Source organism: Nelumbo nucifera, chromosome 1 (genome assembly GCF_055504915.1).
Source record: "Nelumbo nucifera cultivar China Antique chromosome 1, China Antique-T2T, whole genome shotgun sequence".
In the NCBI taxonomy this organism is placed as follows: domain Eukaryota; kingdom Viridiplantae; phylum Streptophyta; class Magnoliopsida; order Proteales; family Nelumbonaceae; genus Nelumbo; species Nelumbo nucifera.
The window spans coordinates 212,042,024-212,069,752 of record NC_142649.1 but is presented as its reverse complement, the minus strand read 5'-3'; the positions used below and the strand labels follow the sequence as shown (position 1 = coordinate 212,069,752).

The following is a 27,729-nucleotide window of genomic DNA, read 5'->3' as shown; positions in this document are numbered from 1 at the left end:
TTGATCAAGTTAATATTATTTCACAAAATTCTGTTTTTTCCATTGTTGGCAGTGAGTGAATGAGGAGCCAATCCCCTCGGCGAAATCTGCCTTATTCTTACTTTCTAACGACTATGCCCAGCTGAGGTTAAGCTTATTCTACCCTACTACCTCTCTCGTACCTGAGACTGATAGCCGAAGAAGGAAGCAATTCCAGCTTCCACTAATCAATGAATTCTAAAAAGGGGGGAAAGCAACTTCCACCAACAGGAGGTAAAAGGAAAAGAAAGAGGGAAAATTAACGATTAGTTGACACCATAAACCCACTTCTCTGCATGGCTTGTGTAGCTGACCAACTCCTCCGGCCTGAACCAGAGATTGATTTCATCTTTCGCAGTTTCAGGTCCATCACTTCCGTGGATGATGTTTCTGCATAGAAAAACCACAATCAGATTATGTGGATTAAACGTAAAACAGATTAAAAAATTACTAGAAACTTAAAATACTAGTTTTAATAATTATTTATTTATTTTCCTTTTATTTTTAAAATCTCATTGATATTTTAAAAATTACTGATATCAATAATCAATCAATTATTTTCTTTCTTTTTCAGTTCTTAGTTCATTCACTACCAGTAAGAGAGTTCATAAAAGGTATTTAAGAAGATACTTACAAGGTAAAAGCAATGTAATTTTAGGATTTTTTATGTATAGTGGTGAAGACTCTTACCCATCACCAGACCCATGTTCGAGTCCATAGTCTATACAACTACATGTAATTTCTATTCACAAAATGTTTGAGAAATTTAGAGGAAGCTAAGAGTTTATATAGGGCTTTAAATAAAGGTTTAAACATAACAGCTGAATTTAAAATTTTAAGTAATAGTTAATAGGAATATTATTACTTTTAATAGGGGGTCTAAAATCTAAATAGGAATTAACATTGGGCAGGAAATTTAAAGTTTGAGTTCATTGGATACAGCAACCATGTGGCCATACAAACGATACAAATGGTCATGGGTAGGAATGGCACTACAACCAGGCCACTCCACTGATAATGTGTTCATCAGTTAACAAACCAACATGATGTTTCCTGTATTGCATATACTATATCAACATTTAAAACCTTGTATTACCAACTCCATCATGATGATGATATGGAAGAGTGTAAAAACATCTTAAACCACATAAAGCATTGCCATAATTTGATTAAGCACATGCTTTGTTTTGCAAATATTCATATATTTGAGCAAGGTATCATGGTCATTTCCAGTTAGAAATCTCTAATATATGAACATCGGATGAACAGGATATACACAACGCCGGTTCAGAAATCAGAATGATACCTTCCCACAACAACAGCAAGGTCACCTCTGATAGTTCCTGGCTCAGATTTTTGTGGATCTGTTGCTCCAATGAGTTTCCGACCATATTTTATAACACCTTCACCTTCCCAAACCTAATAAGAATTTAGTCAACTAGAGTCTAGTACTTTAGCCCTATTCAGAAATTGCTTAGCCAAAGAGAGAAGAGTGTCATTTTTTTATCTGACCATGGCAAGGACAGGACCCGAACTGAGGAAATCGCAAAGGCCATTAAAGAAAGGCCGGTCCTTGAGATCATGATAATGCTTCTGGGCAAATTCCTTGGAAGGGGCAATCAACTTTATAGCGACAAGTTTAAAGCCCTTACGCTCAAAGCGTGAAATTATTTCTGCAATCTGAAATACAAAAGAAAATGAAAAATGATCTCAGGCTGGATTCATATGCCTGTCCCATCACAAAGACAAGTGTCCTAATGAAATGGTCTACGATTTGGCACAAAGGGGAAGAAACACAAGTGAAGATTATCTTACCAGCCCTCTCTGCACTCCATCAGGCTTAATAGCAATGAAAGTACGTTCCATCTGGATTTAGGAAAAAAAGGTGAGATACCAAACATAAATGATGAAAAAGAAAAAACAGAAGAGACATTTCATTAGTGAAGGAAAGGAAGCAAGTAAACACTATTGGAGTACCTCTGCAGCATGTGCCTCCTGCTCCTGGAGCATGCAAACTATGAGGAAAAGAAAAGGCAATAAAATTAGCATCAGAATTTGAAGAACAAAAATAAGCTTAATCATAATGCTGTACAAGTAAAAAATCCCAGAGACTTGCTAAAAAACTATTCCTTGACACTAATTTTTTTCACTTTGAGAACAACACAAAAATGGATGACTTAATCATCATATTAATAGAATTTTGCATCAGAAACACACCAAAAATTTGTTGTAAAACTGCATACTAGATGTAATGAGAAGTAGCTATTAGATAAGACACCGTAAGAATAGATAGGATAGCAGTGCATGTGGCAACCAACGAAATGGATGGGGTTTGGGTACCATAATTTTTGTTTAATAGGTTTGAACCTAGCAATTTCCTACGCTTAATATCAACCTTATCAGATGATCTTTTAGATCAAAAATGGACCACCCACCAGACCATTTGTGAACATTTCAGTGCCATTACTCAATATTGGTCCCAGCCTTCCAAGGTCTGGGGAGGGGTACAGTGGGTACAGAACTAACCTTTAGCAATTTCTTGCACAAAGGGGTCGAACAACTCGAAGCTACAATCCCACACTTGTTAGCCCAAGATTTTACCATTGCAGCAAGCAATGACCCCTTTCTACACACTCCAATGAATGCAATAAAATTAGATGATTCAATCAAGTAATTCTTTGGCAAAGAATAACCTCCAGCAAGGGACTTTCTCAACAGATATTAGTTCCCAGCCCCCTGCATTTATTTTACTTGCACATTATACTTTCTTTTTGCACCTTTCCATCATAGGCATTTACTTATAAGACCTTCCCTATGGTATTTAAGATGCCTGTTGCTCCATATTTCAGAAAAATGCATCATAAATAATATCTGCAGATGCTCAAAAATCAAAATAGACTGGTTTTTTATCACACAAGTTGACTACTTTAGCATTTTTAAATTTGGAGATCATAGCGTATTTAAGATGGAAATTGTATGCACAATTTTTTAATAACCATAACTGTACAAAGTTAAAACTTTGATAAAAAAAATGTTCCTGGAAAATAACAAGAGTAGATTTATGTATATGATAGACAGTGAGATAACCAATGCAACCGGTGAAAGGATCAGTTAGGAGGTTTGATCAATGCAGAAAGTATGACGGCAGTTGATAGATGTAGGGGACCAAGATATGATGTCGGGAGAAGTCTAGGTCGGCATTCAAACCTAGAATGCGACCCACGCCTTTTGTTTCAACCCGCCACCATGCCTAAGCTGGTAGAATTTGTTGTAGAAGAGGTTGCGAGAACCACAATGTTATAACTTCAACAAGGGCAAGGGCCCTCTTCCTCTTTTCCCCAAGATGATCTGATCATCGCCATCAATACTATCCTACTCAGACCTTTTACTTTTGATCCATCATATCCTTTCTTTCCGGAAAGGGGTTTATAAAGCACAGACATTGAGATAAAGGGAGAAAAAAACACACAACTTTACATTCATCTTCCAGAAATGCGAAAAAACAACACGGTTTCATTTGAAACCAGATCTAAAAGGTGTATGTATAATAACAAACAAAATGGCATTGCAACTTCCAAAACATTTCTTAATTGTTTAGTTGCATGCACATGGATGGAAACCAAAATAATGTAAAGAAAAAAAAAAGAGAATAAAATAAAGGAGAAATAAAATGCACAAACCTGCAGCTGGAAGTGCAAGTGCTCCTGAAATCCATCCTCTAGAAGAACTCCTAGAACCAGCCCTTCCATAAAATGAAGCCGAAGAAGGCACCTTTCCCCTGAATGAGGTTGCGGTTGCTGCTGCGACAGCTCGCCCTTCTGCGCATGAGAAGAACACGTGAGGTTAAAAATATATGTATTAACAATTAACTATGGCAGAATAATCGAGAGAGACTTAAAACCAGATACGAGGGGGAAAATTTTTTATTCAAGCAATTCACGACCTATACTTTCAACCACGGAAAATAAATCAGAAAAGAACATCTACGAAACATATGCACATTTCTCAGGTTGACGTAAATCACTAGGAGGAAAAGTAGGGGAAGAAAAGAAGATGACGCCTCACCAGCCAAAAGAGGGGAGCTCTTGGAAGCAGAAATAATGGTCCTAACAGTCCTAGAAGCAGATCTGAAGATATGAAAGTTCATCTTCGATTGCCGTAGCAGAGATTAACCGGTAAATCCACTCGAAATGAGAAGAGAAGATGTAGCTTCCTCCCTCTCTGTGGTTGCAATTGAAGCAGATGGTTTCCTCACTCTTCAGGGTTATGTTAGGGTTTCGATGGACCAGCCAAATTATAGCGAACTTGCTATTTAATGAATATTTTTTACTATTTATATTTCCCGCAGTTCTCGTTTCTGTTTCATCGCCACACCAGAGTCAGAGTGACAGAGTCGTAGACGGACTCTGCAACTCGTTGGGATTTCGTTAATGTACCCTTTTTTATTCTTTAATCCCGACTATGTCCAAGTGATGATCTCACTCTCAGTTTCTCACCCACTTCTTTCGACGACGAAGCAAGATAAGGGAAGTAACCGCAGTAGAATGCCACCAGACATAGACGGAATTAACAGAAAAGCTATAGAATTTTTTCGTCATAATGGGCTTTCTGTGTAACGGCATCGTCAACGAATGAGTTAATTTGGTTTGTTTGACAAAAGGGCCCAGGCCCACCCATCGCCACTTTCGACGGTGCAGCTTACGCGTGTTCAGTTTTAGATAGATTGCTTTTGTTTCACGCCCAAGGTGGGGTTACGTTTTTAGCCACACATGAAACCTGTGAGATAAACCTTTCGTGTTTTTTGCAATGGTGCCATTATTTTACTTTAAAGGGCACGAGCTAAATTGCCGATTGGAGTTGGGCCGTTGGGGACATGCGGGCCGTGTCTGGGACTAGGAGTGCTTTTCTTTTCGCTCATAAATGGGCTTATGAAAGAATCTACTTTTTGAAATGAGTTTTTTTTTTTTTTTGAAAAACACTCTTAGGCTGTGTTTGGTTTGAAGGAAAGGAAGGGAAATTTTGGAATAATTCAAAAGATTCCAAATCTTTCCTTGTTTGTTTTGATCATAAATGAAGGAAGGAAAATGGGAGGATTTAAAATCATGAAAATGAGGAAGCGGGATCCTTCCATTTCGGTCGGAAACCACTTCCCTCGAAAATGAAAGTAAATGTGAGGAAAAAAATCGAGAGCCTCTCCTTCTATTGAGATTTTCATGTTCTGAAGAAACAACGGTATAGTAAATCAATTTACCGAATTCCAGCAACTAGAAGTGAAAAGCAGAGATAAATTCGAATCTGAAACTTGTGGTTTCATCTTGTTCGAATAGTAAATCAATTTATCGAATTCCAGCAACTATAAGTGAAAAGCAGAGATAAATTCGAATCTGAAACTTGCGGTTTCATCTAGTTTGAATCTGAACCTCTCTTCTTCTTCTTCTCTAATGTGTATAGAGAGTTTTGCATATGTTTATTATTTATGTTACTCTTCAGTAGTGTCTAGAAGTTCGCATCTGCTTGGTTGTTGATGATGCGCATTTTGGCAGCTCTCAACTGGCTAGTGACTCAGATGCTTGGCTGAATAATCCCTACGTGGAAGGTGGCTTGGACACCTAGTTGAATGGTTCCTACCTGGAAGGTGGCTTGGACGCCTAGCTGAATGGTGACGAGCTGGAGAGGTGGCTCTGATGCCTAGCTAAATGGTGACGAGCTGGAAAGGTGGCTTTGATGCCTAATTGAGTGGTAACGAGCTGTAAAGGTGGTTTGATGCCTAGCTAAATGGTGACAAGCTGAAGAGGTGTCTCTGATGCCTAGCTGAATGGTGACGAGCTGGAGAGGTGGCTCTAATGTGACCTACAAGGAAACATTGTCAGAGTGCTCGGGTTGCTTTACCCGGGGTGGGCACTCCAATGCTTAAGTTAGCGAATCAGAGATTTTAAGATTGCAAAATGTGAGAGAGCTGCGAGAGCTGCGAGAACTAAAAATTGCGCATCTACCTAGGTCTCAGGGGCTGATGCCCTTATATAGTTGGGTTGTCGTGGGTCTCGCAAAACGCTCCCGGAATCCTTGGCCCACGACGTAGAGGTCCATTCCGCATTGGAAGGAGGATAGCGTGCCAATTAATAAGGCTTACCATTTCCCTCTAATTCGGGCGGGATGAGGATAAGGCCTACGGTTACACGGCGTGATCCTGAAAGGTTCGAAGACAACTGGCAAGCTTCTAGAAAGGTAGGTCACCAGGTTGGCGATAGAGGTAGATTGCTAGGTCACCAGGTCGGCAACAGAGACATGTCGTTAGGTCGATGGCAGAGGTAGTTTGCCAGGTCGGCGATAGAAGTAGATCGCCAAGTCGACGACAGAGGTAGGTCTCTAGGTCGGCAGCAGAAGTAGGTTGCCAGGTCGGCAGTAGAGGCAGGTCGCCATGTTGGCAGTAGAAGTAGGTCACCAGGTTGGCGGCAGAGGCAGGTCGCCAGCTAGGACCCCATTTTGACTAAGGCAAGTTGTCGCCTAGGTGATGCTGGGATGTACTCCAGCTGTTCTGATATGCCATGCGTCATGATGTCAGTGGAGGGCCAAATCTGCCCTCATCAATTGTAATTATAATTAACAATTCCTTCAATTGTGTTCTGTTGCTGACATGCTTTTGAGAGTTCATGGGGATATCCAGTTGTTAGCTTGGTGTTTGGTTCCACTGGATCATTTGTGTAGATGACAGCTCAATGTACAGATCTTGTTTATGGTTGCTACCTATAACTATAAGAATTCTAGGGAATTTAATCCTTTGTTTTATGGCATACAATGACTGAGTCCATGGATGCCCGTTTCTGGTGCCTGGGCCTCCCGGATAATATTTGTAGATGCTGACTCATCATGAACATCATCTACTGTGGTTGATATATGGTATTATTGAGAAGTGAACTTTAAAGAGTTGATATGATAACAACCTTTTATAGGGGAAATCCACATGGATGAACGAACTCCTTAGACTGAGATGCTAAGATGCCAAATACAGACAAAGATGCAGTAAGTTGGGCAAATGATATAGCTTCCTCTTAAATCCCACGTTGTCTTTTTGCCAAGGATATCTCTATTAAAATGTTGATGCCTTGTCCTGTAATTTTGATCTCATTATGTTGTTGTTCTCATTTGATTTGTTAGTATCTTGTTTTAGTTTAGCCAATTATTTTTTTCTTTGGCCCACTGGTTACCAAATTGTATTGATCATAGAACCAAGAGAGTAGTTGTTTGGCCACTGCAGATTTCTTATGCCCAACTCCATAGGGTTTATTGAATGACCATATATAATTGTACTCCATAGGGTTTATTAAATAATGACCTTATATGATTGTACTTTCTAAATTCCAAATTGTATAAAAATCTATTGAGTTCACAAAATAATAATATGTAGAAGTATACGATTAATCAATATCCAACAATCGTCTTTTTGTGCACATTTTATCACTAGCATCTTTCATAGTGAATGTTTTGCACTTGATTCTAGTGATATGGCACAAAATGCAGAAGCTTATTTCTGTTGAAAGGGTTGTTTCCTCCGTATTAAGGTTTGGGATTTTAATTGATTTTGAACACTGGGACAAAATCAGCATTTGTGTATTTTGATGATGATTTTAATCTAAGCATTTGAGATTCTTCTTAGGAATGAACAATAACTTGGTGCTTCAAATTTTGAGAGGAATAAGCAATAACTTGGTGTTCCAGACCTTTGAACCTTTTAAAGGGATAGGTCAAACCAAGTGTTTTGTCTCCTTGCATTTTCATCCCTACATGTCAATTGTGACTTGGTGTAGAATATCTGGTCTAATTGGTTGATGCATGGTCTGCACATTTTATTATGAGAAAGTTGACTTGCCTATTGTTTATAGTCCTAGTGCTAGTTTTTGGTTCATTCATTTGTCATATGATTGATGGTTTGCTTTACTTGAGATATTCAGTGTTCAAGGGGCGTATGGTGTGACTAGGTTGACAATAAATGTATCTTACAAACTGATAAAAAGCAATGCACGCGTCCTTAATCTGTCGCTAAATTCATTTTCATCTGTAGGAAATCATGCTTTGTAAATATCTACTGTATTTGTGTTGTGTAATATGGAGTGATGCTTGTCTTTCTACCTCTTCTGTCGATGTTATGCCTGAAAGTTGGTAGTTAAGATTTAATTCCTCAATGTTGTCATGGTATGTGAAAGTGTTCTTATGTTTGGGTTTCTTCTAAGTTGTTCTACAATGTTATCAGTTTACTGGTTCTAAGGCTTCAGACCTTTGGCTGTGATGTGAATACTACTTCTTTACCACTTTCGCATTATGTCAGTGGTGGCTATAATCCTAGTATTTTGTGATTTGTGAGATGTCCATTTGTTTACATTGTTACCACTATCTGTTTGTTGTGTTTTTAACCCGTCCTCTGTGACGTTTAGGAGGACTTGCTATTTTATCTTTATCTCAACATTAAAAGCAGGGTGGGACTTCTCTCTGAGCAGTTGGTGGATGAGGTGACCATGTCCATATGGTATGATGGAAAAATATTTGAGCATTAACAGAGGCTACTCTACCAAAAAAATTATTTAATGGTATTGTTTGATACTCATGCAACCATATCATTTATAGGGTTGCCAATGGGTTTGGGCAAACCCAAGACCCAACTGGACTGGCCTAAGGCCTCATTAAACTCGAGTATGACAGATCATCCAACTCCAGATTATAAGGAGTTTTTTGTTTCATCAGTATATCATTGAATTGGGACTCAGTGCTTAGTCAAAACCAAACAAGGACTTAACAGCCACATCATTGTACTCATGTAGCTATATTATTTACTTCCCACCTTAGATATGGCAAGGACTTTAATAGGTCTTTGCCTCAAAGACAGAAGATGGCCTAGCAAGAAGGTGCCCTGTTTTCAGTCTAACTTCCAACATTGAAGTACCTTTGTAATTGTGGTCTTGTGGATACCAAAAGTTTTAGATAAGACATGCATGAAGGTGCCCTATGTTCAGTCCAACTTCCTCTATCTTATTATTGTCCATGGTCAGTATGGCAATCACCTATGAGCCTGAAAAATCAAGAAAATAAAAAATAAAATAAAATAAATAAAACATCACTTTTAAGATTTACTATAACATACACTTTGGCCTTCTTTACTACTTGGCAAGCTTTGAATATGCATGCCTCAGACCTTAGGTAGAAGAAATATGTGGGCCTATGTGGTCCATCTATTGAAGCAATTTCTTATAAACCTTTGTTTCATCCTGTAGGAGAACACCAACAGAAGTATCATAAATACTTTGCTATTTTAATCATTATGATGTCCATAATTTCAGGAAAATAAAAAGAAATATTCTAGACATACACATGCAGAAATGTTAAATTTTATTATAAGATCCATATTATTAGGTAGATTAATAATGGTGATTAAAAAGAAAAAGATAAAAGCAGTTACTAGATACAAAGAAATGTAATGTAATGCTTGTCTAATTTTTTCTTTTGATGAATTTCTGGTTTAAGTTAAATAACCTATAAAATTCCATTTGCACTTTTTCACATTATGTTCTTGAACTATGTTAGTCATGGTTCACTTTTCATATTATTGATTTAAGTAGGAAGAGGTGTGTATTGACAACAGTGAAAGTTTCATCTTAAATGATAGATAATTAGTAGTTTCAGTGGAGGCACATGATACAAATCCAATAAGCTAGACCACATACACACACACACAAAAAAAAAAACCTGATTAGAATTAAGCTCAAGCCACCATTAAGTAATCTGAGGAATGTTGCATGAAATTAATCATCCCATAATGTTGTTCAGAATCAAGCCACCATTAATGGCATCAAATGTCAACGGAATGGGTTCAACACCTGAACTTTTCCTGGATTACCAATATACCATCTATTGGAGTTCAATTTAATGACATTGAGGGGAAGGAACCAGCCAGTTGAGGACAAGTATCTTTCTAGAAGAGGATTCCCCCATAAACTACAATTTCTTGAAGATACCATTTACAAATATGAGTGAAAACATGTTTGGTGACTTTATCTAATGGGCTTATCTTACCAAAATATTATTGCTAATAGCCTCTCATGACTGTCTTTACCACCACCCATTTACACCTCCAATGAATTTTTTCCTCGCTTCTTTGGTAGAGAGAGAGGGCCTCCTCTAGACCTTTACAGGAGTTATTTAGACTGATATACTTTCCAACAGAAAGCTCCAATTTCTGGTGGCATTTTTTAATCTTTATTATTACCTTTGTCTTCTTAAAAGAAAAGATGAAAGGATGTGACTTCTTTTATTTTAAAATAAAATGAGTGATAGTAATGTAAACACTATTATGGCAAAAAATTTGTCAATCGTGGAAGTGTGACATATCAATATTTCTTAAGGAAACTAATACCCTTGCCAGAGTTTCCCCATTTCAAAGAAAGCAATAGGAGAAGCATTTAGAAACCACACTGGTGACATATAGATGGTATATTCAGGTCCTGTTGGGGAGTGATTCTATCAGACCAAAGCTTTGATCTCTTGAAGGCCTCTATTTCTGCTTCCCCTTGAGCAATGACAATGTGGAAGTGGAGGATTCAGAGAACAATGACAATTTTGATATACTTCTATATAAATAGTGATATGCATTTTCTTGTCATTTTGAAATTGATATTAGTTGAAGAAATGGCTAAGTATGAGCATATCTTTTATGTATAATAGTTGTGGGACCCATGATTATTAATTTTTCATATGTTTTCCTTGCCTCACCAAATAAGGGAAAATTAATTTTACTTACCTTTTCCATTGGTTAACCAAACAATGGATAGGGAAATTTTTTTTCTTCCCTTCCCTTACTTTCCTTTCCCTTCCTTTCCTTTCCTTCAAACCAAACACAACCTTAGTGTCTGATACTTTTTTGATTGATCACAAACTTTCTTATTCAAAAACATGAAAGGGTAAGGGGCGCTTGCAAGTGATTCTCTAACAGGCTTGTTGTGATTCAAAGCTAGAAGCCAATCAAAAAATCGTTTGGCAAAAAAGCTCAAAATTGGGCTTTTTTTCATAAAAAGCATTTGAAAAAGCAAGGAAAAATACTCCATTTAGCTTTTTATGTTTACAAAAAAGTGAAAAATTATGTTGAACAAAAAAAAGTTGGTAAGCAACAAAAAACTAAAAAAAATGTTTTTTGTTAGAAGGATGAAAACATTTCAAAAGTGGCTTCTTTTAGAAACCCATTGTGGCAAAAAAAAAAACATTGGAACTTTTTCATCAAACAATGTTTTGACTGTTTTGGATGAGGTGGGGTTTCTTGAAAAGCAAAAATATAGGAGATTCCTTTATGTGCAGTTGGATGCCATGCCCTTAGGGTGTGTGCACAATTTTTTGCTTTCAGGAGGTCCAAACTTGCTTTTGGCTTCTTCAACATGAAAAAGGCCAGTTAGATAAGCATTTCCAAAAACAAGTCTAAGATTTAAGATGGATTCCATTATCATTAATCAAATTACATTTTCTTGCAAATGATAGGATAAAAAGTGAATTTGTTTTTTCATGTCTTTGCATCCAAGACGGAAGTGCATTTTTGCACTCAAAGATTATCAATGTAAAAAAAAATGTATATTATAGTCTCGAAATTCATATTTGTACCAATTACAACTAAATACAATATAAAAATTATCAATGCAAAACCAAATCAAGTTTACATCTTCATGAATCAAACACATTAGCATTTACACTTTTACCAAATGCAGCCAAGTTATAAGACATTGATAACCCAATAGTTGTGATGGTCACTTAGCACCTTCTCCAATTCCTCCAATTAGGAGGTGCAAGATCAAACCCGCAAAGCCACAGCCTGATCCTAATGGGCCTCATGGGCACCTTGGTCTTCCCCACATTTGGATCTGTTTACCACAACACATTGTTGGCCATATTGACCTAGCTGCAAATTGTGAACACCTCACCATTCACCAATATTCCCAATATATGGTTGGGTGAACGTGACTAGCAATGTATTGTAGTCAGCAGATCCAAACTATCTAATTCAATAGAGGATCAAGACCTACCATTTATTGGGTCCATATGAAATAGATTATCTAAGTAAAAAATCATCGTTTTAAAAAACGACCTGGAAACGGAACCGTTCTGGCCACCGGTTTTTGGATCGATTGTCTGACCATCCAGTTCGAACGGACGGCCCGTTCTGACAAATAAATTAAAAAATTAAAAAAATGGTTCGACCGCCTGGGTCAACAAATTGTTAACTTTTTCAACGATTTTTACCAAAACCAGGTTTGAAGGAAAACAGAACCGATTGCTTGGACAGTTCCCAAGCCGAACGGTCCAACCGTTCGAATCAATGGCGGTTAGAAAACCTTGTGAAAATTTCTTAGATCAAAAAAGTCTTGTGTCAAAAATAAAAGCCCATATCTACTGCTTGCACGGCTATGTATCACTTGCTACGTAGCCAATCTAAAGTGAACGCACTAATATTGACGTGTTCACTGAGGATTAGATACATTGCAAGTGATGGTGCCAGGCTGCCAGTAGTAGATCCTAAGTGAGACTTGAAAAATTCATCCAAATGAGAGAGAAGGATTTTTCTATAACACTAAAACTTACCAAAACGACATGTGCTTTAAATTTTAACTCTTTAAGCCATTTTATCAATTTTTTTCTTACTAGTGGAATGGCCTGTGCGATGCACGGGGTATTTGATATTGATGGTGATGTTAGGCTATGCTTTTACATCTCGGGCATAGATGAAAGTTCACATACTGTTCAAGTTCTAAGACAACTATATAATATATAAAAAAAGACTATCCTCATAAAATGCCAAGATCTGAATTTTATAATTTATAAAAGGTTGATTGCAAATACATCAGATTGAAACATTAATGCACCATATCAATGATAAAATTACATTCAACATCATATATAGATATAGTTCATTCCAATGAAACACAAAATTTATGGAGAATTGGAGATGTCACTCTTAACCGATCTCCTGTTTTATGATAACCTAAAACCTATGAAAATAATTACTATTAATGGTTAGAAGTAAATTAAGCTATTATGTTAATTTACTCAATTATTTGGAAGCAAAATTTATCAACCAGCCACTAAAGTAGCATGTATGCAAACACCTTCTAGGCACATTGATCACCTCTGCACATTTATCCAAGAATAAAATAATTGAACAATTCATAATGTCTCACAATGTTGCCTACAACTAAGGACATGAGTTGCAAGCCCTACTTAACGACCATACACATGATAACATACGGTCCCAGAGGCCAAATGCCCTTATAAGACATGGGTCCAACTGACAAACATGTCTAAGGCCCATGGAATGAAATTTTTGTATTTTGTGTATTTTTTGTTATATTTTTCTATAATTTTTTATTTTGCAATTTCTATTCATTTTTTCGTAATTTACGATTTTCTTTGTTTGTTGTAGTTTCTATTGTTTTTCATCAATTTTTATGATTTTCTACATTTGTTTTTGTAAATTTTCTATGTATTTCTCTATTTTTTGTAGTTTATATTATTTTCTTCCTTTTCTATGCTTTTCATAATTATCTTGCATTTTTTATTTTTTTCTTTAACTTATGCTATTTTTTAAATTTTCTACCTTTATTTGTATATTGTGTATTTTTTATAGTTATATTTTTCTAGAATTTATGTATTATGTGAAAAAATAATGGGTTGGGCAGGTTGGGTTGGGATATGGTGGGTTTGGGTTGAACCCAAAGTGGATCAGTAATGGGTTGATGGGTCAGGTGCCCACCCAATGCCTCTTTAGAAAAGACAATGGTTTTTTTTTTTTTTGCCAACTACCATCATGCACCCTCTAATAGAATTGGGATATGTTGGAAAAACAAAAAAACTAAGGGGTAATATTGGTATGAAAAATCAGGGTCTTTTGACCACACTAACTGAATCATTCTCATTTTTTATATATGGTAGTAGATATAAATTCTTATTTTATTCTATATTTTTTGTTCATTTTTTGTAATTTATGATTTTTCTTTGTATTTTTGTAACTTATGTTCTTTTCTTCAATTCTTGTGATTTTTTTTATATTTTTTATAAATTTTCTCTATGTTTCTATGTTTTTTTGTAATTTATATTATTTTCTTCATTTTTGGTGTTTTTTTAACAATTATTTTGCAATAACAATATATACAATGGGAAAAAAAATAAAAAGTTGAGGGTAAAGTTGAAAAGTAAAATCAAAGTCTTTTGACCAAACCAATTGCAACATTCTCATTTTTCGGTATGGTATAGATTTGTAATTTATGTTATTTTTCTTCAATTTTTATGATTTTCTATATTTTTTGTAAATTTTCTATGTATTTCTTTGTTTTTTGTAATTTATATTGTTTCTTTATTTATGTGATTTTTCATAATTATTTTGCAATGACATATATACAATGAGAAAAAATAGAAAGTTTAGGGCAAAGTTGGAAAGTAAAATTAGGGTGTTTTGACCAAATCAATTTCAACATTCTCATTTTTTTAGTATATGTATAGTATAGATATAGAAATTTCAATGATTTTCTATATTTTTTTTGTAAATTTTCTATGTATTTCTTTGTTTTTTTGTAATTTATATTATTTTCTTCATTTGAAAAAAAAATAGAAAGTTGAGGATAAAGTTGAAAAGTAAAATCATGGTGTTTTGACCAAACCATTTGCAATGTTCTCATTTTTTAGTACTAAAATTAATATTAAGCCCATATTCCCATAATAGGATTCTTATTATCTAACTAAAATTAATACTAATTCAAGAAGAGGTGTCTTTTGTATTCTTTTCAAGTTTTAGTGTCTAGATGATTTCACATGCACTATGTTAATCCTAAGTGAGGCTCATGAATTTTTAATTTTTATTCTAAATATCAGGGTGAATTTATAGAATAATTGATTGATATATGATTTCAGCAAAAGCATAAATAACGATAACTCCAATCACCATTTAGCAGTCCTTATGTGTCATGTGTTTAATTGATGAAAAATTTTGAACAGTTGCAATGAGTTAAATGAAAATAGTAGGTAGCAACAAGGTCACCACTGGAGAGCGTATGTGGCCATTTATAATAAGATAAAATACTTGAGATCAAAAAAAAAAATGGAAAACAAAAATTGTTAAGGTAAAGATGGAAAGTAAAATCAAGATACAACCATGTTAACAGTTTGCATTCTCATTTTTTATCGTTGGAAAAAGTTCGATGGACAATGTGTGGCCTCATGAATCATGATAGTTAAATAAATTATTGAAAAAACAAAAATCATAGAGTAAAAAGGGAAAGTAAAATAAGGTTTTTTGACTAAAAATTGTTAACAAAAATCATGAATCATGACAGTTAAATAAACTATTGGAAAAACAATAATCATAAAGGGTAAAAAGGAAAAGTAAAATCAGGTTTTTTGAGTAAAAATTGTTAACATCCTCATTTTTATAAATGGTACAGATTACTATACCAACGAGAAAAAATAAAATAATTAAGTGATTATTTAGAATAAGTAACCTTTATTGATTTCAATTGTCTTTTACTATTCTTTCAATGTTTTTTATAAACATGCCCTAATAATCCACACTTCACAATTTCACATAATCTACTAAAACATTTTTTCAGATGTTATACTATGCATGTATATGGGATTTAATTTCATTTATGCATGTATCTTAATTTTCCAATTTCCACCGATATCCATGTAGGCCTGATTGGTTAATTCAGTATCCGAACTTTTAAAATGTGACAATTCAATACCTGAAATTTCAAAATGTGACAATCCAATACCTGCCATTAACCAATCTGTTAATCAACCGTTAAATGACATTTAAAAAGTAAAAAATGCCCTTAGAATGCCATCTAATTCTCTTTATCAACCATCCAAACATTGACAATAAAATGAACAATTCCAAATTCTAGACTCTTCTAAACAGTCACCAATGTTTTTGAATAGAAGATGATAGGATTTGAGACTGTTCAGTTTTTTGTCAACATTTGTATGGTTGATAAAGAAAATTAGATGGCATTTGAAGGACATTTTTTACTTTTCAAATGTTACTTAACAGCTGTTTAATAGACTAGTTAATGACAAGTACTGGATTGTCACATTTTAAAAGTCCAGGTATTAAATTGTTACATTTTGAAAGTTCGGATTCTGGATTGTCACATTTTAAAATCCGGGTCCAAATTATCACTTGAGCCAAAGTACATGGTACTGATAATGAATTTTCCCTTTAAATTAATCAAATTCGAATTCAGAAGGAACTTAACCCAATTTTGGTCAAGGTGGACCGGATACCTCTTTTTTTTACTCCACAAAGTGGCTATTTTGGGAACACACGTGTCAAAATGACCAACCATTCGTATTTTTTGCACTCATCCATTCAAAAGCTAAAATGTGCTCAGAGCACAGTCCAGATCAGATAGGCACAGATGGTAAGCACATTAAATGAGTACTTAAAAATTCTGACACTTATTTCTTAAGAAAAATTGCAGCCTACCGGCCCTACCCTTAAAAAAGATTAAAAACAATATAGTTGTCAGAACTCAGAATATAGTGTTCATTGAACGTGCTCATAATGCTGGGCCTGATCCTTAGAGCAGCTGGCAGCACTCCTCAATATCGAAGATGTTCCCAATGTGCGGATGATATGTGAGTAGGGTTCTTGAGTAGGTACCTAAGTACCAACTTGCCACTTAATAACATGTTTGCTTCAATTAAATGTAGCTAAGTTAGTCTTGAGATGGATTTAAATTAGGGAGAATGACGGTTCAACCCAGGGTCAGAATTTGTAGGCCCAAAGTATTGTTGGGGTAGGTGCCAACTTGGAATTGATGGCAATTCACAAGCGGACGTTGGTGCATAGAGTGTGGGTTGTTGACATTTTAAATGTTTATAGCTCTGCAATGGAAATCAGAAATCTGCATTGAGTCTGTCCGTACTTTTCCGTTTAAATTATGGAAATCGTGGCAATGTTGATGGTCACGTGTGCATGTGCATCGAGGACTTGTGATGGTGGTGAGACCATGTTAAGCACCAGGGAACAACTCAACTTAAGCAAGTAACTGTCTTATATGCCATCTAGAGGTTCACCTAACATCTCGGCCCCGTTTGCTTTTTGGTAAGTTACTTACCCGGGTAAATGCAGTTACCTAGGCAAGTTTCTTGGAAACACTTACCCAGGTAAGTGCATTTACCCATGTTCTTTTATTTCTCATGTAAATAAGGCAATGACCATTTTAACCATAAAAATCCATTATTAAAAATAGCATTTTTGTCCCATTCAAGTGTTGGCAACTTTCCTCCTAGGTGGGAAAGTTATTTACCCACCTAGGAGATGGGCATCACTTACCCGAGACCGGATCTACTCCTCACCAAGGGCGCCTCACACCAACCTCACATGCACATCCTACCATGCATCGGGAACATCTCTTGTACTTATAAGTTATTATTCATGGGAGATGTTCCCAATACACGGTGGATATGTCTGTGAGGCACCCATGTGTGAGGAGCAGATCCCATTCCAGTGATACCCAGGGAAATAGAGTTCAGATCTGTGCCCCACATGGAGGCGCCCCACAACATCCCACAGCACATCCCCACCGTGTATTGGAAACATCTCTCGATGATGACATCATCGGTTGTGGTACTATCATTGGGAGATGCTCCCAATACACGGCCGGGATGTGCTGTAAGATGTTGTGGGGCACAGATGTGAACTTGGGAAATAAACTTTCCATGGTCTTCACATAAATCTGAAAAAAGAACATGGGATTCTTAGTCAATGGGAACCAAAATCCCATTGACCAACTTTCTCCCCCTCTCAAAATCCAAAAAAGGAACGCCCCTCTCAATGTACCCAAACCCCCAACTCTATCCCATCTTGAACATAGTAGCCAAACCAAGCATAGATTCCTCATAGGAAATTAGGAATTGTTCTTTCCATACTCTACAAGGTCACTCTAAGTAGAACTGGTTCCAATTTGCAAGTGAAATGATAAATCCAGGGTTGCAGCATTATATTTGATGATGAACACCTTAACTTCTAATATGCTGCCGAGAAATGTACAGGAGCATAAAGAATGACTTGTTTAATCATATTTGAACTCCATGATACAGAACCAAAATAAATAAATAAATAAAAGAAGAAATGAAAGGCCGGAAGAAATCACATTTTAACTCCATTATTGTAATGACACAAATTCCACTAACAGTCTAATCTATTTACAGCTTAGGAGAATGTGCATACATGCTACAATTAGCTTAAGTCTTTGAGAGCAGTTGTATTAGATTCCAATTTACAGTCAGTTCGCAAAGCTGCCAACCAAGAACCCACCTGAAAAAATAAGCAAAGATGTCAAACAGACTTTTTACTTTCCATGCATGTCCACGAGGGAGAAGATGAAGTTTTAGAACCCAAGCAAGATTAAGCACATTTATCTTATTAATTTAAATTACAGAACTATATCTATCCATCTATCTACTCCACCACCCACTGATAATATTAATCCAAGTTTCAGGAGAACTAGATGCACCTGTATTTCAGAAATACTCGAGCACTCATACCGCAGTCCATGACGAGTTAAGATATAAAATGAATATCGCGTATGTTCATCTTCTCGTATAAAGCTTGGAAGTGGACCAACTTCAACAATATCTGATAATAGAGTCGAGTCTTGGGGACTCAGATCTGCATCACACCAAGAAGAGAATCTAATGTACCATCAGATCAACATTCTATAAGATGGATACTAAACTAGAGCATAATTCATATGCTTTTAGCACAAGATGTCGTAATTAGGCTGCATTTAAATATTTCTTGCTAGCAAATGCTGATTTCACTGAAGACGACTAAGTAATGGATTCAAGTATATGGAAAATAAATCTTTAGAACGCAAAGTTGAATTTGTGGAAAGCAATGGTAGCAAGAAAATCAACTAGTAATTGAAGTGTGTCAGTGAGAATCTTTCTGTAAGAATTCTAGCAGCCATCAAGATATGACCACAGAATAGGGCCGTTCATTGGGCTGTGGTTTGTGACATTTTCAGAGGTATCTCCCTAAATGATCTGCTAAGGGGGTGACAGGTTGTTGCTGACTTTCAAACAATAAGACAACAAAGAATAGTTGAGTGCTCCTCTCCTATAAAAGGGATGGTCAAACTAAACTTTGACAGATGATGTCTTGAAAACCTAGGGGCTTTTGGGGTGGATGGAATTGTTAAGGATCATGATGGTAACATAATTCTAAGCTATTCAGGTTCGGATGGTTATGGTAACTCCCTGAGGGCTGAACTTTTGGCCTTCATTCAATATCTGAAATTATTGGTGACACAGGAACAGAGGAATGTGCAAGTCAAAGGTGATTGTCAAATAGTTATAAGCTAGATGAGAACAGACGTTCAGATTCCATGGGAAGTTAGGACATTGGTGAGACAGGTTCACTCACTAGGTGCCTCCTTGAGTGCCTCGTTCAATTGGGTTCCTAGAAGCTCTATGTTGCTGGCTGACTCTTGGGCAAGAGCAGGGGTTGGGGTTAGTAGGGATTGCCTAGAAGGGGGATGCCCAGGGCCAGGTGGTAATTTGTAAGTTGTAAGTTGTAAAAGGTGGTTTCTCTTTTTCATTTTATGTTTTGGGTGACACCTTGCATGGTGATCTGATTTTGTATTCTGTACATTGTACTAGTTTGGCCTACTGCCTGTTTCCTGAGAAGCATAGTGTTCTTTACTGAAATATTTTTCTGTTATACTTGCAAAAAAAGGCCATAGAATAGAGCTGCATGGACCATTTGACAAATGGTTTTTCCTCTCTCCTTGAAAAGGATGAGATCAATCCTTTCTCCCATGCACCTGATATGACAAAGATTTACATTTTCAATATTCCCCAATTCCAACTGAAATAAGGAGAAAGCTAGTACCGAAAGCCAACAGCATGAAACGATGAACTAGGCCATCCCCATTTGGCTACTAAAAACACCGACCACCTCTTTTTAACAAGAAACTACCACAGTGATTTTAAAACCCTTATTCTCCTAGAACTAAAATCCCCTTCCAATAAAGACAAAAATAACTTCCAAATCTCTTAGGCTGCGTTTGGAAACGATGAAAATAAGTGTGAATGCAAATATGTAAAGTGTAAAACGGTTCATATAAATTGCAAAATTGGGTTAGTTTTGCACTGACAAATTTACCTTCTTACCAAACAGATTTTTAGCTGTAATGGATGCAAACATGAATTTAAATAAAGCATATGCTTTTTTCTTATCAAAAGTCCACTTGAATGCAAATTTACTTCTTTTTTATTGATGTATTTTTACATCTTATTATCAATGTAAATATGCATTGGTCTGTCATTTGTCAATGCATAAATGTAATGTTGTCAAACACAAGCAAAAGTGAACTAAAGTGCAAATTTACCCTGAACCGGGATTTACACTTCATTTGCATCGTTTCCAAACACAGCCTTAAGGTAGACCCAAAAATACCAGTCCCCTAGCCCTCTAAAAAGCCCCATCAAATTGCAAGCAAGTCTCTTTGATCATGCTACACAATACTAATCATGTCATATTGACTTTTCATCTATATCAATGAACAAACCACTTTAGTGCAGTAACATACCATTCTTCAATCATGACATGAAAAGTGCTACCTATTAAGAACAATTTTTTTATCAGCTATCAAGAACTACATTTCTCTGGGCATTAAACATGGATATATTTGTAGAATTGAATGAGGGTGGATCATCACATTGATATTTAAGAGCATAACTAACAATCCTAAAGGGCACACAAACCACTGAGAAATATGGGTACAGAAACCTACATTACAGAAGTTTTAAAACAAAAATTACAAAATATGTCAAGCTGTTGGTCGCTTTTCTTGCAAAGGCAGCAGTGGCTTCTTCTTTGAGTCAAGTGATATTGGGTAGCATAATAAAAGTCATGGAACTATGATAAATAGAAATAATTTATGTCATTACAGAAATGATTTAAGGACTACATAGATGATGATATCTTGAGGGGATAGCAATGTGTGGCTACATCCTCTTCCTCTCACAGCCCCCCTAGTACACTGGTCTCCACCACCAAAAGGCTTTATCAAGCTGAATTTTGTTGGGTGCAGTCTAGGCAACCCAGGCATTTCAGGCATTGGAGAAATATTCAGAAATCATTAAGGTGAGTTGATTGCCTCTATTTTCTGGTCTAATTGGCATCAGGAACTCAGATGCTGTATTAATGGCAGTACTTCAGGGGTTGAAACTGTGCCAAAACATTAGGATACAGGAATCTCATTGTTGAATGTGACTCAAAAAACAGTCATAAATTGGCTGAGGAAAATCTATCAAGCGCCTTGGAAATTGACAGTCAAGGAGGCAAGAAACATTGCTATAGAATTAAATACTAGGGTTACATAGATAAGGAGGTCTGCAAATGTAATGGCCGATACCTTATCCAGATATGGAACCATCAGGAATCAATTATCGTGGGGGACTACAGGATATGAATGAGAGGAAATAACAAAGTTCAAAATAGAGGGAGGAAAGAGTGTTGGGCTAAATTGTACAGAGTTTTAAGCACGACTTAAAATTACATTGTACATGATTCTGTTCATAATTAATAAAAAGTTAACCAACCAATAAAAAATATCTAATCAATCATAATTTACCTGTTGACATTAAATAGAAGAAGATACATGAACCATGGAGAACAACAAAGCGTGGAAGCCAATCATCAACATCAGCGTCATCTATAGGAGGTTCCCCCGGTAATGCTGTCCATCTCTAATCAACAAAAATATTAAACCAATAAGGAAGTTTGGATTGTTTACAAAATGGTGCCATGTGAAACAAGCTATAAAGTGAATTCCAGAAAATAGTAGGCGGTCATTACTGTTCTAATAAACAAATAGCCAGCCAGGCGAGCAGACCTCAGAAGTTCATCAAGATGCTCCAACCTGAATTGATGGAAGAAATTCAACTGTCACAATTAAGCATACAGTATGTAACAATAAATAAATTAACAAAAATTGATGCAAATATTTTTTTTTTCAGACAAGGAATTCTTTCTCATAAGTCATAACCCATCGTTTCCTTGTAACTGGTCTCTTGTGCATAGACATACATGTATACATACATACGCACATATCAAGACACACAGACAGATGGACAGACAGAGACCAAGTTAGATGTTCATGTAGACAGAAACATTGATATACTGATATGCATACATAATGAAAATCATTACAAAAGATATGAAACAATTAATTTATATGCTTGCATGACTATATTATGTTACCACACCCATATCATATAAATCAAAATGTTATATATGATCAAGCAGTGTTTTCTGATAAGCTCAACCCTCACTGTAGCAGAACCACTTTCATAGAACAATTTAGTGCCCATTTGAGAGGGCTTTCATGCAGTGGCTTCAGGCTTTGCAAGGTAGGCCCCACACATAAATCCCTCAAGCCATGTTTGGAGAAAAGCCTGGAAAGCCAAAATTACACATTCATGATCCAAGAAATCGACTTTCCAGTAGCTTCTCCAAAGCAGCACAGCTCCTGAAACCCTCCCAAATGGGATATTAGTAACACTAGAACAAAGGTCTCTTCTTGTTAATATGACTCAAATATTGCACGGGGGGGCTTTTAGAAGACCTCAAACACCTCTCCAGAAACCTAATGACCAATAAAGTACACATGTTGACCAGAGATCAAGTTCCATACACAGTTTTAACAGCTATACTGCAAAAAACCAACTAGGGGTTTTGAGAGAACATTTGTACTGGGCTACCTTGTAATATCTTATCTCTAGTGCTCTATGGTTTTTTACACTTTCAAGGGAGGTCGCACCTCGTGCCTCTGCTTGTAACAGTTCTCTTCTTTTGATAATAAAATTCCTCTTCAATTAAACAACAACAACAACTAGGCTGCATGGGTTATTCTAGAAGACAAAATATTTATCAAGTTCATACCAGTAATTGCCTGGTGCAATGGTAAAAACTCAGGCTGACAAACATGAGAACACAGGTTCAAGTCTGAGAGCAGCCACTTTGTGAAGAATAAGGAAAAAACAAAGGTTGGGTCTGATCCAACATGACCAACCTTATTTTGCAACATGGAGGATGCATATACTGATTCAAGCCATCCATTAAATAGGGAAGCCTCTAGACCAACCATATGTTCAATACCTATGATCACATCATCATTGTGCCACACATTGTATTCATATTTTCCCAGGGACCTAAACTGCCCAAAGTTTTACTTTAGAAACTGCTAAGAAAATGAGCCTGTTTTGAACATTTGGTGAGTGTAAGGCTAGAATTATTCCTGGATAGAATACAGGGAGGCAAACAACTGACAATCTTCTGAGCACCAAACCCTCTTTCCACATGAAAGATTTTGTTAGGCCATTTATGGTTTTTTTTCCTAAAGAACCGAACAAATAAGCATGCCATTTTAGTATCATCATTGAAGTTTTACTGTACCTTGCATAATAAATACATATTAATTTTTTATGTGTATGTGTGTGTGTACATATGTACATACAAATGTATGTATGTATGGATCATAACAGATCAGATTGGATTGGATTCATATTCGTTCGAATTATAAACAGATGAAATTCAGGTTTCCTTAATCAGATTGTATAAGAATGCAAATTCAAACAATCAGATGCCATTTGCAACCCTACATATTTCATTACTCATACCTTACTTCTAGTCATTTAAACATTCAAATATCCCTAGTTGTGCCCTGTTTTGCCAATTTATCAGCCAAGGAGTTAGCCGATCTCAAAGCCCATCTACAAATTATATACAGCTCTCTAGCTAGCTCCTTAATCTCTTTCATAATGTATTTTCTTGTGAACTATCTAAACTGTTACATGCAAGTCCCCCTGTACCACCATATTTGTAACTTGTAAGGTGTGAAGATCTGGTTAATCCTTGAATCACCATGGAAAACAGGTCCTGAAAATAAAGCAATTATATTCCTCTTCAGAATCTCAGAACACTCCTTCAGTTCTTGACACTCCTAGGTTCCCTAAACTGCATCCATCAAAGTTGAAGAGACCCATTATGCTGTTAAGACATTCCTTGTTAAGGATGAATTCACCACTGCCTGTCAATTACTTATGATATAAATAAATCTTTAAAAAATAATAAGGTCTTCAACCAATGAGCCACCTAGACAGATATGCATTCCAGTTTCTATGATAGAATCTTTGTTGCTTGCTTCCTCCTTGAAGATTCTAGCATTCTTCTCTTCCCAAATAAATACACCATAAAATTTCCGCCCTAGTGTATCTCAGCATAATTTTTATGACAAGACCCTAGTTTTTATACCACAAATGAAAGCCCATGCATTGTGCCTCATTTGTTTTAAACCTGTTCTTTTTTTTTTTTGTGAAAATGAGATGAAAAATAAAGAGGCATAGCATTGCTTGCTGCATCCAAATTAATAAAGATTTTATGATTTAAAATACAAACATGAGATTATACATGCAAGAAAAGGAATATTTCATTAATTGATCAAAAACAGTAAACTTAGTCTTCCTTACTGAGCTTTCAGATGGGCTTCTTTCTCCTCTAAATCAGCAATTTCTGATCGAAGAGATTCTAATTCCACAGTAGTTAGTTCAACCTGCAAACTAAAGTCATTATCCAAGTAAGGAGGAATAATAATTACTGAGAAGAACCAACCATTAAAGTTCACCTTATCATCGGTTCCAGATCCCCATGGAAGTCCCGGTCGACTAAACAAGTTCAGCATGGATGCAGCGTGGATTAATTTTCTTCGATTCCAGAAATGATGACCCGACCTGTTCTAGAAAAATAAACACTAGACATGGAATGAATTCCCAAGATTACTCAATTTGAATCTGTAACAACCAAGACAAAAATTCACTACCTCAAAGAATTATCAGTCCTTGGTTGTGAAGCAGTTGAACCGTTTTTCTCAAGGGGGTCCTCAGTTGGTGTTGATGCTTTAAAGTGATCTGGGAAAACTTGTATCTTCCCAGGACCATCACCCATGAAGCTAATCTTTACTTTGGGACGAAGGTATGCTGTCTGCCTTTATGGCCTGAGTAAAGCGATGAGTGAGATTGTCGATCTACTTTTATCTAACCAAAAAAAACTTGGATTGACTAAATGAGAAACAAGTTCACCAAAATAAAGCATTACTTGCCTTTTTTTACAAATCATTGAGGAGAAATGCAATAAATAAGCTTGGATCTGGTGAAAACCCCCCTCTACATCTTCAAACAGAATCAATAAGTGTGTCTGTTGTATTAGGCATGCAAGTATGAAAAGGTATATTCAACAAATCTAAAAAATAAATAAATCTATAAATTGCGAGAATAACTAGAACTCTTTTCACACTCTTAAATGAACTATCAAATAATGATTCAATTAACTGGTAGATGTATAAATTACAGAGTGGGTATAGGAATTACAGCCAATTACTTCCACTCGTTCTTTTTAGAAATAACGAATTGGAGCATAAGCGTATTTCTCCAAATAAACCTGCTGTTACCACAAGGATGTTGTATAATTTCATAACCTATCATCTGATCAATTATTATAGGATTTTCTGTTGTGCTCTTCGGAATACTAACCAGAGTTTATCTTCTTTTCTTAAATATAATATCAGATGAATGATAATTCACATACAACGCCAATCAACAGCAACTGATGTTGCCTACGTCCTTTAACTAGAGACCACTTACACAATTTATCTTCACAGATTTAAAACAATAAAATACTAATAGCTAATTGCCAATAGTCTTAGAAATAATAATACATGAGTTTAACTAGATATCAAAGATCTACGTCTTCTTAATTGCACAATTTGAAACCACGGAGAATTGCAGTACATCCTAAACCAACGTAAAATCCAGTTCAACCAAAAGAAAACTACCTAATACATTGTCGACTTGCTCACGTCCCACAATAATTTTCAACTAATCGCTCGAATTCAGGGTCCAAACTCATTTACAGTCAATCAAATTCGCATGCAACGCAAATTCAATGAGAAAATTTAATTCATAACATATATTAAATGACGCAATTCTGATTCACCAGGGTTAAAAGAAAGGGCGAAACTGAACAAGCCCCCACCCCAAAAGGGAAAGAATAATAGGGGATAAGTGACAGCATAGAAACGTAGCAACGATATCGATACTGAAGATCAGCAAACGAATTCAACAGACAAAAGCAGAGATGGAAAGGGGAGATCATACCTTTAACGACGGCGTGTACAGAAGCTGCTGGAATCCCTTCGCTTCCTGTATAAGTATTTGACCCCGAGGGAGAGAGTTCGCGCGACTGTTTGGTGGCAGCTCAGTTTTACTTTTTTATTTGGATAATTACAAAGACCCCCTTGTACTATGCGGTCTGTGACAAAGACCCCTTGTATTTCTTTTTGCAACAAAGGCCCTCTGAACTTTGGCCGTTAGACAAAACCCCGTCCGTTAATGTTGTGTCAATTAATTTCGAAAAAATATTCTCATTTGAGTGTTTAAATTTTTTTAAATGCCCAAATTACCCTTTTATAATTAAATTTACCTTTTTTTTTTTTAATTTATGAAATCGTCTTCACCACTATTCCTTCGAGTAATATGTTGTCCTCGTTGCCTCCTTGGCATCTCGAAGAAAAGGCAGGTATAGTCTCATGCTCTTGCAGAGCGATGCATGATTGTAAACCATATCTTTTCGTTGCTCAAACGGACAACACTTTCAAATGCGGTGGTGAATTCTGGTGGTGGAAACGAGGGAGACAAGTATTCTGGGTCAAATCTAAAAGCAATCTTGCAAAAGTTGTCAAGGCAAATCTCTAGAGGATATCTTATAGATTGATCACGGACTTCTCTACAGCGACCATTGAGAGATTCTGGCTGTATAACTAAAAATGCAGCATTCGAATCCATGGACATAGAAACAGAGAGTAATGATCTGGAAGACATAAGAGAAAGGGACGACGATACCTCCAACAAGAAAGAACGACTTGACCTTCCAATTGAAATCTGACAATCCTACATCCAGAATTGAGTATGGTTTCATGTAATTGCTCATTTGATGGAACTGGTTCATAACCATAGATAACTACTTGTGTGAACCCGAAAGCTGCATTTGTTAATTCGACTACAGTTGGAATTAGGCATGCAGATGACCAATAAATATGAAAATAGACATGGATGCTGAACTGAGAAACGGGGCCATGCTAGTTTAGTTTAGTACGTACTTGAGTTCAAGTGTTCTACAGCTAGGTTGATTTGAGTAAAACCAACGGTATATATCAAAATGTCCCAAAGTTTCCAAATCAATCCGGTCAATTCCACTGGTGCTATATTTGGACTTGTGGGCACAACCTGATTCAATTTATTCGATTCAGCTTTACCCTTGCATTTTCATAAAGCAGGTTGCAAATTCTTCGGAGACGTGTATAAAATATATGTTGCTTTCTTGTAAACGATCTTTTGTGGACAAATACTTAAGTTAGGTGAGATGAATAAGAAATATAAGAGAGATTCAATAATTGGCATACAAAGTAATCCTCTGTTTTGGCGTCATCTTGCAATGGACCTGCAATTGAACCAATCAAAGGCTTATGACGGTACATGGTGCTTGCTCTGTTTTGGCATCAACAAATACCAGTTGCAAATAGAAGTGGTTCTTGAATTTTCTTTTCTTGTAATGCAAGAGAAAAG

At 36.1% G+C, this 27,729-nt stretch overlaps 1 protein-coding gene across 1 annotated transcript; it reads right to left on the bottom strand.

Annotated features, from left to right (window-relative positions):
• LOC104604801 (uncharacterized) lies at positions 1-26,348 on the bottom strand. Its single transcript, XM_019199002.2, has 18 exons — positions 26,263-26,348; positions 25,209-25,272; positions 24,930-25,103; positions 24,735-24,840; positions 24,580-24,662; positions 21,908-21,971; positions 21,684-21,798; positions 18,558-18,712; positions 18,325-18,358; positions 10,801-10,804; positions 5,439-5,456; positions 4,084-4,145; positions 3,699-3,836; positions 1,996-2,033; positions 1,834-1,884; positions 1,531-1,698; positions 1,325-1,437; positions 1-408 (listed from the first exon to the last, which is right to left on the bottom strand). The coding sequence occupies exons 3-18, from the start codon at positions 25,052-25,054 to the stop codon at positions 285-287; spliced, it is 1,398 nt and encodes a 465-aa protein (XP_019054547.1). The 5' UTR covers positions 25,055-25,103; positions 25,209-25,272; positions 26,263-26,348; the 3' UTR covers positions 1-284.
• Positions 26,349-27,729: the final 1,381 nt, after the last annotated feature.

What these genes read in the sequence shown, in the direction of transcription:
- LOC104604801 (XM_019199002.2), bottom strand. Translation starts at nt 25,054, where the DNA reads ATGGGTGATGGTCCTGGGAAGATACAAGTTTTCCCAGATCACTTTAAA. An exon ending in GAAGCCCATCTGAAAGCTCA is followed by an intron (nt 21,972 to 24,579) that starts GTAAGGAAGACT and finishes CCATCAATTCAG; the next exon opens with GTTGGAGCATCTTGATGAAC. An exon ending in CGGGTCCTGTCCTTGCCATG is followed by an intron (nt 1,438 to 1,530) that starts GTCAGATAAAAA and finishes AATTCTTATTAG; the next exon opens with GTTTGGGAAGGTGAAGGTGT.